General features: G+C 43.0%; 1 protein-coding gene across 1 annotated transcript in view; it reads left to right on the top strand.

Annotated features, from left to right (window-relative positions):
• Positions 1-695: 695 nt before the first annotated feature.
• Positions 696-14,300, top strand: part of LOC109545549 (probable chitinase 10) — a gene marked incomplete at its 3' end in the record, with an annotated part of 16,321 nt that continues 2,716 nt past the window's right edge. Inside the window, 26 exon segments of the mRNA XM_048666894.1 lie at positions 696-932; positions 983-1,218; positions 1,272-1,561; positions 1,621-1,830; positions 3,991-4,197; positions 4,255-4,541; positions 4,596-4,901; positions 4,954-5,077; positions 5,127-5,425; positions 5,483-5,651; positions 5,715-5,977; positions 6,028-6,255; positions 6,366-6,674; positions 6,727-6,946; positions 6,998-7,298; positions 7,370-7,528; positions 7,585-8,060; positions 8,297-8,427; positions 8,485-8,929; positions 8,988-9,199; positions 9,255-9,533; positions 9,587-9,862; positions 9,919-10,087; positions 10,151-10,513; positions 10,563-10,774; positions 10,828-11,106. Of these exon segments, the coding sequence (XP_048522851.1) occupies positions 915-932; positions 983-1,218; positions 1,272-1,561; positions 1,621-1,830; positions 3,991-4,197; positions 4,255-4,541; positions 4,596-4,901; positions 4,954-5,077; positions 5,127-5,425; positions 5,483-5,651; positions 5,715-5,977; positions 6,028-6,255; positions 6,366-6,674; positions 6,727-6,946; positions 6,998-7,298; positions 7,370-7,528; positions 7,585-8,060; positions 8,297-8,427; positions 8,485-8,929; positions 8,988-9,199; positions 9,255-9,533; positions 9,587-9,862; positions 9,919-10,087; positions 10,151-10,513; positions 10,563-10,774; positions 10,828-11,106 (6,468 nt within the window).

The raw sequence follows: 14,300 nt of genomic DNA, 5'->3' as shown, positions 1-14,300 counted from the left end.
TCCTGGGTTCCAGTCAATTTTATTGTTTACCATTTAAAATGTCACAAAAACGTTTCGGTGTTTTTCTCCACCATCATCAGTTTGTATGTATGGTTGTGTGAAACAACCATACATACAAACTGATGATGGTGGAGAAAAACACCGAAACGTTTTTGTAATATGTTAAATGGTAAACAATAAAATTGACTGGAACCCAGGAATTTCTTTTGAATTAAGTTGAAATACAGTCAGGAAAATATACACAATTAATAAATATTTAGGCTCATTTTAAACTGTCCACATCGTCGTCCTAATCCTAGACTCAATCTGTTCCAATGGAGGACCTTTTCAAGTGCAAACCGATGCAAAAAACCGCAATAATCTAAATCTGATTAACTCAAACCAACTCCGTCATCTTCAAGAACCGATTAAACCAACCTTAAGCATCTTCAGCCGTTTCTGCCCAGCGCGTCTCATTTTCGACCAGCAAAAAGTCGTCTTACGCATAAATAATTTACGAAAGCAAATTGACTTAAACGGTCACACCCCAAACGAGCATTGTAGTCTCAAGTCAAATTCATGACTAACTCCCTACTTCCTGTAAAACTGAATGACTACAAAGGGAAATTTGCATACAAGGGAGCAGGCAAACATCGAAAGTCATGCACGGCCAATCTGAGCAACGTTGAAAAACAACGCCTTGTTTTACTGCAATTGAAATTCCGGTCGTTTTCGGTCTTCGAAAAAATATTGGTCAGTGGCACTCACGTTTCAAGTTCATCCATTATTTTTTCGTTTGATCGTTTGTTCATTAGTCGTTCCGATGTTAGAAGATTATCAAGAACAACAGTGATTTTCGTGTGTTTCAGCACCGGTCTTGTGAAGCGTGTCTTTTCTGGATCTAGATGGATTAAGCCAGTGGGGTGAAGCTCAACATGAACACGTGCACTACTGTAAGCCTTTCTTTTGCATGCTTCTTCTGTTAACTCCGTGTCGATTTTAGCTGATACTCCTTCTGCTCCTTGCAACAACCGAGCAAAGAAGCCAGAGTTTTTCAGCAATTCGCGCCAAGAGAAGCGAGCATGTTCCTTCCCTGGAAACTCCCACATTCAGGCGCGACTCCGTAGAACATATCCCGGAGGAGGTTTCCTCCAGCATGAAAGCCTCCTATATGAGCCTAGAGGAATTCGGAAGCAAAAGCCTTCCACTGAGAACAGCCGTGGAAAGCGTTCCAGACATGTAACAGTTCCTTAGCCCCATCAAGCAAACCCCAAAGATTTCTGGCATTTCAGAAGCAGCAATTCCCATCGTCTTCCTCTACGCGATGCTGTGGAAAGGCGACCACTGCCAGAAGAAAGCCAGCTGAAGAAGCACGAAAGTCTTCAACTCCAACAGCCCACTTTTCCAAACTACCTCTTGCAACCGATAGGATGGGGGCTTAATTCGCCCTCAACCTTTTACTCGCCTGCTAATCATTTTAGGGCAATGATCAGCAGCTATCTACCCTACAGAGTCAGCAATGGATACCAGCAGCTGCTGATCAGCCCGTTCAGCTACAACCGAGGACGCAGCTTAAAATTAGGTGGGTTTTGCACATAAATTTGGCAAAAATTTACACAACAAAGTTGTGGGCTTTTCCAGAAGACAATGTGGAACAATTTGAAAACATCGCCGACAAAAAGATCGTCTGCTACGTAGAAGCGGCCGCAGCCTATAGAAAGCAGCCATTAACATTCACACCAGAAGACTTGGATCCTTATTTGTGCACGCACATTATTTATGCCTTCGCTTCTTTGGACCCTGTTAATCACCATGTTGTGTCCAATGACGAAGAGTATGATATTGTTCAAGGTAGGAATTCAGCCAATTAAATAATATTAACATTAAAGTGAGCTGGCATTTAGAAAGGATAGCAAAATAACGAGAGGACTTTTCGAAAGTTAGTTGAATATTTGTTGAGCCCTGAAAAAGCAGCCAGTGCTTTGATTTGCTTGCAATTTTGCGCGTTTGATCACTAAGATGTGTGCTATGGATTGGCGAAGAAACAAATCTGTATATGTCCTAGCTTGAAGGTGATCAATTTTTTAAGTCAGTGTTTTGAGAACTTTTCGCTTTAAATGAGATGAACGTTTGTTGATTTTCAAAAATGATTCTCATGGCACCTTAAACATAAAGAATTTTTCAAAATCAATGTCTTCAGACTTTTTCAGGTAGTATGTAAGTTTGTTGATTCTTTAAAAATCAGTTTGTAGTTCGATTTTCTTCACATTTTCCCCATTTGCACCTCAAGGTGTATTATATACATGAACAAACAATCAAGCCTCTACCTGCACTTTTTTGATCGTGGCAAATTTTGGAAAACCAGTCTCTTGAGACCATTTTTTAGTTAGTATAAGATTAAAGTTTGCTGACTATTGGAAAACAATCCTGAATTCTGATTTACCTGAAAATGTTCGCGTTTTACGCATTAAAGTGTCCTCTATAAACCAGCACAGTAACCACTCTCTACTTGCACTAGTTTCAAAGTGACGAATTTTTGAAAGCCAGTGTCTTGAAAACTTAGTATATTTAGAATTTTACTTAATATGTTTATGAAAGTTGATGGATTCTTGAAAAATCGTCCTGAGGTCTGACTAGCTTCAACTTTGCACTGTTTGCAAATTGAAGTGTCTCCTATAATCTAGCAAAGTAACAAGTCTTTACTCGCACTACTTTGAACGCCAAGAATTTTTCAAGTCAATGTCTTCAGACTTTTTCAGTTAGTTTGAGATGAAAGTCGGTTAGCTCTTGAAAAATCATACCGTTGCTCAATTGGCTTAATTTTTGCCACAATTAAACAATAAGGTGCGCTCTATAAAATAACAAAAAAATCAAATCTGTACCTGTTCCGGATTGAACGTGCAGAATTTTTGAGAATCAACCTTTTTGTAGCTGGTCTCAATATGAGAGAAAAGTTTATTGATTGGTGAAAAATCATAATGTGCTCGAATCTATTTCAAATTTTCAGCATTTACGTGCTTAAGTGGTTTCAATAAACCAGCATAATGACAAGTTTCTACTTGCATTACTTCGAACATCAAGAATTTTTCAAGTCAATCTCTTCAGACTGTTTTAGTTAGTTTGAGGTGAAACTCGGTTGGTCCTTGAAAAATCATATCGTTGCTCAATTTGTTTGAAATTTATACAATTTGCAGAATAAAGTGTGCTCTACAAATACGTAAAAAAATCAAATCTGCACCTGTTCGGGATTGAACGGGAAGAATTTTTGAAAATCAACCTTTTTGTTGCTTGTCTCAATATGAGAGAAAAGTTTATTGATTGGTGAAAAATCATAATGTGCTCGAATTTATTTCAAATTTTCAGCATTTACGTGCTGAAGTGGTTTCAATAAACCAGCAGAATGACAAGTTTCTACTTGCATTACTTCGAACATCAAGAATTTTTCAAGTCAATCTCTTCAGACTGTTTTAGTTAGTTTGAGGTGAAACTCGGTTGGKCCTTSAAARATCATAYCGTTGCTCAATTTGTTTTAAAATTATAGAATTTGCAGAATAAAGTGTGTTCTACAAACGAGTAAAAAAATCAAATTTGCACCTGTTCCGGATTGAACGTGAAGAATTTTTGAAAATCAACCTTTTTGTAGCTTGTCTCAATATGAGCCAAAAGTTTGTTGATTGGTRAAAAATCATACTGTTGTCAAATTTATTTAAAATGTTCAGCATTTACATACCAAAGTGTCTCCAATAAACCAGCAGAATAACAAGTTTCAACTTGCATTACTTTGAACATAAACATTGTTTTGAAAGTCCTTGTTTCCAGACCTTCTCATGATATCAAAGTTAGTTGATTCTTGAAAAATCATACCGTGACTCAATTTGCTTCCAATTTATAGAATTTACAGAACAAAGTGTGTACTATAAATGAGCAAACAAACAAGTCAGCCAGTGTCCCAGATTGAACATGAAGAGTTTTCAAAAATCAATCACTTTAAAGCTTTTCTGTTTAATTTAGGTGGATACAAAGCGGTGGTTGCTTTAAAGCGCTTCAACCGGAATTTAAAAGTTCTCCTCTCCATTGGTGGGCCTCGCGATGAAGCCTCCCACCGATTCTCCAATATGATCTCTGCAGCCAATGGAAGGAGAGACTTTATTAGGAGCGCTTTCAGCTTAGTCAAGGAGTTTCACTTTGATGGTGTTGAAATCCATTGGGAATACCCTGGTAGGAAACCGGCTTTAAGCCAGTAGAATCGAATTTAATCTGGAAATATTCCTTCAGCTAACGAAGAACTTGGAGGCCGAGCGAGCGATAAGGAGAACTTCCAGTTCTTGATCGAAGAACTTTCCGAGGTCTTCAAGCAATCAGGCCTGCTAGTGGCTGTTGCCGCACCAGCTTCAAGATTCCGTATTGAAGACGGATTCTACCCGTCTAAGCTAAACGACTTTGTGGACTTTGTGAATGTCCAAACCTACGACTTCCATAGGGATAGAGACCCAGTGGTTGACCACCACGCCAGCTTGAATGCTCGGCCTACCGATGAGGGCCTTAACATATTTCTAAACGCTGTAAGTCCAGTTGGGCTGTTGTAATCATCAGAGATGTTTACAGGAAAATTCCAGGATTACGCCATCAACTTCTGGATCAAAAATGGCCTTTCCAGCACCAAAATCATCCTCGGAGTTCCGTTCTTTGGCCGCACGTTCACGCTGCAGTATATTAACGATACTCAAGTGGGGGCGCCGATTAAAGGTCCAGGACATCAAGGCTTCTACACGCAAAAGCCGGGTTTTTTGGCCTATTTTGAAATATGCGACATGGTAGTGAATGAGGGGTGGTACCAAGGCGAAGATGAGGACGGTTCTCCTTATATCGTCAATGGCGACCAGTGGGTCGGATACGATAACGAAAAAAGCATTAAGAGAAAGGTACTTTGAATAGAAAATGCTGGGGAAAGATCTTGGAATGGAACTGTTGCAGATCGCCTATGTGAAAAACCAAAACTTGGGAGGCGTCTTTGCATGGGCGGCTGACTTGGACGACTTCAAAGGACTATGTGGAAGCAAATTTCCGCTGTTGAACAGCATTAACAAGCAACTGAGAGGTGCTTGCGTTTTGCCATCTTAAACAGTCCCTACAAGGTTTTTTTGCAGGCAAAGCCCCTCCATCCCTGCAGACTGATCAGCAGAGCCCAATCAAACCATTCGGGACTTGTGAGTCTGAAGGCTACTACAGTGATCCGAAGAACTGCGCGGGTTACTACGTGTGTAAAAATGGCCTGAGCTATCATCTTTCCTGTGGAAATGATCGCATGTTTGACTCAGCTACCGGAAAATGCAGCAAGTTGCAGGCTGGCAAATGCAGGCCGGGGGAAATGGTCTATATTCACCAGAAACTCAAGAAACTGAACCAGGAACTATTCCCGGAACTTTTAAGGGACAATGAGCCCAAGGTAGAAAAGATATAAAGCTCATAAGCACCCCAAATGTTACTTTATCCATCCATCCAGGTGGTTTGCTACGTTACAAACTGGGCTTTCTACCGCAAAGCGGAGGGAAAGTTTGTGCCAGAACACATTGATCAGCGACTCTGCACTCATTTGGTCTACGCCTTTGCCAGTCTGGATCCCGAAACTTTGCTGCTAAAGGAGTTTGATTCTTGGGCAGACATAGATAACAGTGAGTAGAACTCCAGGAAATATCAGGAGGGAAGTAGGTAGTCCATAAATTGCCAATTTCCAGATTTATACCAGAGAATAACATCGCTAAAGGACACCAAAGTCCTCCTTTCCCTTGGCGGGTGGACGGACTCAACAGGCGACAAATACTCCCGCCTGGTAAGCGACGGATCGGCAAGAAGACGCTTTGTGGTGGGCACTTTGAGCTTCCTAAGAAAGCATGGCTTCAGTGGACTCCACTTAGACTGGAACTACCCGATCTGCTGGCAGAGCAACTGCAAGAAGGGCCCGGCTTCGGATAAGCCCAACTTCACCAAGCTGCTCCAGGTACATTCCCCAATCTGCCCAATTGCAATTCAGTCTCACGTCCCTCATAGGAGCTACAGCGGGAGTTCGACAAGCAAAGCCCACCCCTCATTCTAGCCGCTTCTATTTCCGGCTACAAAGAGGTGATTGACGTCGCCTACGATTTGCCCGCAATTGGTCAAGCTTTGGACTTTATTTCCGTGATGACTTACGACTACCATGGAGCCTGGGAGGGCAGAACTGGGCATGTCAGTCCGCTTTATCACCAACCTCTGGACAAATATCCTCAATATAACACGGTAAGATTGTCACTGGTTGCAAAAGTCCAAAGTTGATGCTTCAAAGGTGCAACTTCCCTACTGTTCTTCAACTCAAAGACAACAGCAAATTATCCATCTATTTACTCTAGAACTTCACAATGGAATATCTGGTGTCCAAAGGAGCCCCCAGAGGGAAACTTCTGCTAGGGGTGCCGTTCTACGGCCAAAGTTTCAGCCTGGCAAAGACCAACAGCTATGCAGAGGGAACGCCTTCAATCGGTCCCGGAAAGCCTGGGGAATACACCAAGCAGCCCGGAATGTTGGCGTACTACGAAATCTGCTACAGAATCAAAAGCCAGAGCTGGGTGATGAACAAAGGCTCTTTAGGATCTGGCCCTTTCGCCTACTTGAAGGACCAGTGGGTAGGATATGAAGACATTGACTCCATCAAGGAAAAAGTACGGTGTTTTGGCTGGGGGAGTTGAGAGTTTTCATTGAAAGCGTTTGTAGGCCAATTACATTAGAACTAGCGGCTTTGGAGGCGCGGTTGCCTGGACCATTGATCTGGACGACTTCAATAACCGATGTTGCACCGGAAGTTTTCCGCTGCTTCACAGCCTTAATGAGGCTTTGGGGCGCATTTCCTCCACTCCGGTGCAAGGAGATTGCACCAAACCTCCCACACCGTCTACTCCGGCTCCTCCCGAAACCACCACAGGAGTGGACTCAGGTAATTGAGGCTTTGCTAGAAAGCCAGGGAATAAAACTGGTCCTTTTCCAGGATCTGCAACATCAGAACATAGTCATCAAAGCACCTGGACGACAACCACGACTAAAAGAACCACAACGCAGCCTTGGTGGGTGGCGTCGTCCACTTCTTCCGCTTCCAGTCCCGCAACAACCCGAAAACCTGTGGCCACGCCCACTGTTTGGTGGACAACGTCTTCTAAAAAGCCCACCACTTCAGTGGGGGTTTGGTGGACTACGTCGACTCAACCTTCCACTTGGTGGAGCACCAGCAAAAGCACAGCCAAACCTTCCACCACTCCTTGGTGGCAAACCACCCAACCTTCCACCACTCGGTATGTGCTGGTTCACTGCACTCTAAGTGTTCTTCCAGCAGTTTTTCTGATCTGACTTAATTTCCTTGCAGCCCAGCTTCAAGCACTTCTGAGGCCACAACCACTCAACAATCTTTTACGCCGTTGGTGCCTCCGCCCGCAGTCATTCGCCCGGATAACCAAATGCCTCCGAAGAGTTGCGAGCCCGGGCAGTATATGGCTGATCCCAACAACTGCAATGCGTTTTACAGGTAGCCCTACGAAAACCCTCCAAATCCATCAATTTACTGTTTTTTTGGGAAAATAGATGCGTTGGGGGCGAGTTGACCAAGCAATACTGCGCCGGTGGCTTGCACTGGAACAAAAACCGACTGATTTGCGACTGGCCAACCTCAGCCAAGTGCAAAGAGCTGCGTAAGTTCCTCATGATTTAAACCCATTTTTACTCACAAACGGCGTTTGGTTTGGTAGAGTATTCGGCAACTTCCAAACCCTCCACCACACAGAACACCAAGTCGACTCCACACCATTTTGCCTCCACACCGACGACTCCTCTGAGCCACTACTCAGAAAACGGGTGTGAAACTGGTGCCTACTATCCGCATGAAAGTTGCGATCAGTTCTACGTCTGCTACAATGGCCATCTGATCGCTCAGGCGTGCGCTCCAGGGCTTAATTGGGACTCAGAAAAAGGAATGTGTGACTGGAAGTTTAAGGTGCGATGTCTTGGCAGGAGAAAGTTGGCCGAGAAGTACACTTTGCTCCATAACTTGGCGATTTATCGTAAGTACTACTGGACTTGGGACATTGATGATGGATTACATTTAGGAATGTTTCGCGCTCAGAGGCGATGAGACCTTTGAAAATGTCCACCGCAGTTGTGGACGAAACGTCAGGAAGAAATTCCGATAGACCACGGCTTCAAAGCCCGGAAAACATTCCTAAATGTAATCTGACCGGCCGTGAAAGCCTTCATAGTCTGATTGATGATGGAAGTGCAATATTCTCATTGTCGTCAGGTCCAAGGCCCTACTCGACTTGTGAGCAGAACGCCTTTGCCCCCTATCCAGGGGACTGCGGCCGATACATGCAGTGCCTGTGGGGAAAGTTCGAGGTCTTCCATTGTGCCCCCGGCTTGTCCTGGAACAGCGTAGGCCCCCCCAGTAAATTTGCCTTAGACATTCGCTGATTTTCTCCGAATGTGCAGGAAATGAAAATTTGCGACTGGCCCAAAGGAGCCCACTGCCTAGAGGCGGAGAACGAAATAGACGTCCTGGTGCCCAATGAGGAAACGCCTTCTGCGCCCCTCCCGCCATTGAAGCCCTCAACTTCCAAGCCGCCAGCAACCACCGAGTGGGAATGGAAGCCTCCGACCACCAGCCAACCGGGCGAGAGCCCTTGGGAGTGGCACCCTCCAATCCCTCCCACTTCTGAGCAACCTCCCCTTTCTGAGCCGCTGAAGCCCAAGTCTGACTATTTCAAGATCGTGTGCTACTTCACCAACTGGGCCTGGTATAGGCAAGGACAGGGCAAGTATCTGCCTGAGGACATCGACGCCAACTTGTGCACTCACATCGTGTATGGTTTCGCTGTTCTGGACTTCTCCAATCTTATAATAAAGGCCCATGATTCGTGGGCGGACTTTGATAATCGTACGTTAGTCCGACTGTCGATGACTTTCAAATGTTGATCAACTATGGATGTTTGCAGAGTTTTACAAAAGAGTGGTGGACTACAAATCGAAGGGTGTGAAAGTTTCCATTGCAATTGGAGGCTGGAATGACTCCCAAGGAGACAAATACTCCCGGCTGGTCAACAATCCGGACGCCAGAAGGCGGTTTATTGAGCACATTGTCAAGTTCCTAGACAAGTGGGGCTTTGATGGACTCGACTTGGATTGGGAGTACCCCAAGTGCTGGCAAGTAAGAAGCTTTCCAGCTCCTTAAGTATTGGGTGGTAACCACGGAAAACCCCCAGGTGGACTGCAAAAAAGGGCCAGACTCAGACAAGCCCAGCTTTTCGGCTTTCGTCAAGGAGCTGAAGGAGGCCTTTGAGCCTAAAGGCTATCTGCTATCAGCGGCGGTTTCCCCAAGCAAAACCGTCATCGACGCAGGCTACGACGTGCCTGTCCTAGGAAAGTACCTGGATTGGGTGGCTGTGATGACCTACGACTTCCACGGCCAATGGGACAAACAGACTGGACATGTAGCCCCATTGTTCTACCACCCAGAGGATGAAGTGGAGTGGTTCAACTCAGTAAGTGGCTCATGTGGCTCAAAGGTTTGTCCAAGCAAAGCATTGCTTCGCAGAACTTCTCCTTGCACTACTGGATATCCGAGGGAGTTCCCAGGAGGAAAATCGTGATGGGGATGCCACTGTATGGGCAGGCTTTCAGGCTGGAGAATGAGACGGATAATGGGCTAAATGCCAAGGCGCCAGGACCTGGAGAAGCCGGACCTTATACCAAAGCAGCCGGCTTTCTGGCTTACTACGAAATTTGCGATAATATCCAGAATAAGGGCTGGAAGGTTGTCCAGGATCCCAAGAGGAGAATGGGGCCGTACGCCTACAAAGCAAACCAATGGGTAAGGGCGAAGCCTTTGTTTACCACGCGTAATTGCCAGAACCACATTTAATTCAGGTATCGTTTGATGATCGAGAAATGATCCGGATTAAATCCGAATTCATTCGCCGAATGGATCTAGGGGGCGGCATGATATGGGCTCTGGATCTGGACGACTTCAAGAACAAATGCGGAGCTGGACGCCACCCTCTTTTAACCACCATCAGGAACGTTTTGGCTGATGCAGGTAGCTCGATTTTAGACCTTGGAGTCACCGGAAAATCTACTACTGGGGGTTGATACTTTGCAGGCACCGGAGTTCCAGAGCCAATTCCCCCAATCGACAACGATGTCGTTCCTGACCAACCCCAGCCAGTTGAAGCTGAGGATGCAGATGATTGGTCGAACACAACCCATCAAGCTGTTGTCGACCAATCAAGCTTAGCACCAGCGGTGCCACAAACCACCTCGCAACCGCTAGTGAACCCAAACAGCGAGTACAAAGTGGTGTGTTACTTCACCAATTGGGCGTGGTATAGGCAGGGGCGTGGCAAGTACGTCCCAGCTGATATTGATCCAGATTTATGCACCCACGTCGTCTACGGGTTTGCGGTGTTGAATGGAGATGAGCTGGTGATTAAGCCCCATGATAGTTGGGCCGACTTTGATAACAGTAAGTGCCAGCAGGAAGAAGACCATTTTTTCTGATGGAGCTTTTGCAGAATTCTACGAAAAAGTCACCGCATTGAAAGCCAAAGGCATCAAAGTGCTTATAGCGATTGGAGGATGGAATGATTCAGCCGGAGACAAATACTCGCGACTGGTTAACAATTCTTCGGCCCGCAGAAGGTTTGTTGCCCATGTGGTGAACTTCATCGAAGCCAATAACTTCGACGGTCTGGATCTGGACTGGGAGTATCCCAAATGCTGGCAAGTAGGTGCTTAACCACCCGGAAAAGATCCCAGATTTTCAACACATTTGCTTAGGTCGACTGCAACAAAGGCCCGGCTACAGACAAGCCAGCCTTTGCCGAGCTAGTCAAAGAGCTGCACGCAGCCTTCGAGCCGAAAGGTTGGCTGCTTTCAGCTGCAGTTTCTCCTAGTAAAAGGGTGATTGATGATGGGTACGATGTGCCCATTTTGTCCAAGTATCTGAGCTGGATTGCAGTTATGACTTACGACTACCATGGACAGTGGGACAAAATCACTGGGCATGTTGCGCCGATGTATACACATCCGGAAGATATTGATGCCACCTTCAACGCCGTAAGTTTTAATCTGCACCGGTTTGTGCTTGGAAAAAGTCCGTTACAATTTTGGCTTTTTCACGTATGTTTGTCAAAGTTGAGAGAGAAAAGAAGGTGCTTTTGCAAATTTTACCAGTCTTTGTTGTACCGCAAATTGCCTTATTTCAGCTTCAGGCTTCGGGGCTTGTAAAAAATTAGCTGGGGAATGGATTTCAGTAATTTTTTTCTGAAAGGTAGACTGAAGTTGTCGTTACTGTTAGTGATAATTATAGGTCGCTGTTCCAGTTCGGTTTGGAGATGGGAATTTTTCCTTAGAGTCTGCGGTGTTGAAGTTGCCTTTCTGCTTCGCGTGTTCTGAAAAATCAGGAATCTACTGAATCCTGTTGAAAGATTGGCGAAACATTTTCACACGTTCTGTTTACCTTTTGTGAAAATTGCAAGTTTCTACGTTGATTTTCGAGGAAAGGTATTTTTTTGAAAGTGGCGACTCAAAATTGCGGTTATTTAAGGTCTAGATTTACACCCCCTGAAAATCTATCCATCTCTATTGCCTGTGCAAATTAAAGTTTTCTTTCATGCCAGAGTTGCAAGTTGCGATTTGTTTTTCAAAAAGACTGCAAAGTCCAAATTTTGCTCCCGCAGTCTTAAGCTTGCTATTCCATAAAAAAATAGCCAGATCCTGGATTTGATTGATTTTTCTGCAAAAATCGCCGAAATCAATGCCTACTGTTTTTGGAATTTCAACTTCCCCTTTTGAGCGCAATGGGAAGTTAAGAATTTTCGATGTGACTGCAAGTGGAAATTTCGCTCCTCTAACTTCAACTTTCATACGCTCTAAATAATCAACAAAACATTGAATTTGAGTCAAATTTGGCGCCAAGATAGCTTAGTACCTTGGCTATTATCCATGTAATTTATAGTTTTATTCTCGATGAGAGCTCGAAGTAGCGATTTTTTTTTATACTGCCAAAGTCGAAATTACGCTCTTTTTTCTTCAAGCTTGAAGCTCTCTAAAAAATTAACGAATAATTGAATTTAAATGAAATTTTGTTTGCCGATAGCGAGTTAATCTAGTTTTCTGCTGTGCGGCTTACAGTTTGCTCCATGGACAAATTTGAAAGTTGGAATTTTTTATTCAAAGAGACTGCAAAAGTCGGTATTACGCTACTAGCTTCAAGCTTGACATTCTCTAAAAAATTAAGGAACATCTAAAATTGAGCGCATTTCTGCTCAAAGATAGTTTAGCACTTTTGCTATTGTTTGTGTTATTTACAATTTCATCCTTAAAAAGAGTTTGAGGAACCGATTTTTTTTCGAGAAACTGCAAAAGTAGAAATTACGCTCCTCTAACTTCAACTTTGATACGCTCGCAATAATCAACCAATCAATGCAGTTAAGTTAAATTTCGGGGAAAGATAGTTTAGCATTTTGACTGTTTTCTGTGAAATTTATATTTTTTTTCTCGATGAGAGCTCGAAATAGCGAATTTTTTGAACCAGACCACAAAAGTCGAAATTACGCTCTTTCTGCTTCTAGCTTAAATCCCTCTAAAAAATCAACAAATTCTTCAATTTGAAAGGAATTTTGCCTAAAGATAGCAAGTTGCTTTAGCTTTTTGGGGCGAAATTTGTAGATTCCTTCTTGAAAAAAGTTGAAAGTTGCAATTTTTTATCAAAAAGACTGTCTGAAATCAAAAGTCGGCATCACGTCCATGAAGCTTCAAGCTCGACATTCTCCAAAATTTAACTAATATCTAAAATTGAGTGCATTCCTGCTCAAAGATAGTTTAGCACTTTTTCTATTGTTTGTACTATTTATAATTTTATCCTTAAAAAGCGTTTGAGGAACCGAATATTTTTCAAGAAACTGCAAAAGTAGAAATTACGCTCCTCTAACTTCAACTTTGATACGCTMTAAATAATCAACCAATCAATRGATTTGYCTTAAATTTYGGGKAAAGATRGTCTAACACTTTGGYTATTTTCTACGTAATTTATAGTTTTTTMTCGATGGTAGTTTGAAATAGCGAATTTTTTCAACGAKACCACAAAACTCGAAATTACGCTCTTGCTGCTTCCAGCTTGAATCCCTCTAAAAAATCAACGAATTCTTCAAWTTGAAAGGAAATTTGCCTAAAGGTAGCAAGTTGCTTTAGCTTTTYGYRGCSAARTTTRTAGATTCTTTCTTGAAAAAAGTTGAAAGTTGCAATTTTTTATCAAACAGAGTGTCTGAAATCAAAAGTCGGCATCACGTCCATGTGTGCTTCAAGCTCGACATTTTCCAAAAATTAACTAATATCAAAARKTGAGTGCATTCCTGATCAAAGATAGTTTAGCACTTTTTCTATTRTTTGTGCTATTTATAATTTTATCATTAAAAAGCGTTTRAGGAACCGAATATTTTTCAAGRAACTGCAAAAGTAGAAATTTGCCAACCAATCAATGGATTTGACTTAAATTTCGGGGAAAGATAGTCTAACACTTTCGCTATTTTCTAGGTAATTTATAGTTTTTTTGTCGATGAGAGTTCGAAATAGCGAATTTTTTCAACGAGACCGCAAAACTCGAAATTACGCTCTTGCTGCTTCTAGCTTGACCCCCCAAAAAAATCAACAAATTCTTCAATTTGAAAGGAATTTTGCCTAAAGGTAGCCAGTTGATTTAGCTCCTTAAAAAGCGTTTGAGGAACCTAGATTTTTTCAAGAAACTGCAAAAGTCGAAACTTTGCCCTTATAGATCCATGTTTGGCACCTTGCGGAAAATCCACGAATTTCTGAATTTGAGTGAGCTTTTGCTAAAAGATAGCCTATCTATTTGGCTATTGTATGTAGAGTTTAAAGTTTCCTTTTTGAACACGACTCGAAGAAACGAACTTTTCCGAACAAACGACTGCAAAAGGAAAGTCAAAATTACGCCCCTGTAGCTCGAGACACCCTCGCAAAAACACCAACGAATTACCCAACTTCAGTGAAATTTCGCGAAAAGATAGTCTAATCTTTTGGCCCTTATATGTGCAATTTTTCCTTTCCTTCTCCATGAGCGTTCGAAGAAGTAATTTTTTCAGAGACTGTAAAAGCCCAACATTACGCCCTTGTTTCTGCAAGCTTCGCTCCCTTAAAAAAACCAACGAATGCTTGAACTTGCATGAAATTTTGCCTCAAACTGCATCGGAAAATTCCAGAATTTCACCATCAATTACTGGATCGAAAAGGGC

This window comes from Dendroctonus ponderosae, unplaced genomic scaffold, assembly GCF_020466585.1.
Source record: "Dendroctonus ponderosae isolate FM_Combo_2020 unplaced genomic scaffold, Dpon_F_20191213v2 Dpon_F_20191213_5, whole genome shotgun sequence".
In the NCBI taxonomy this organism is placed as follows: Eukaryota; Metazoa; Arthropoda; class Insecta; order Coleoptera; family Curculionidae; genus Dendroctonus; species Dendroctonus ponderosae.
The sequence above is the reverse complement of the archived record's forward strand: the minus strand, read 5'-3'. Positions and strand labels throughout refer to the sequence as shown.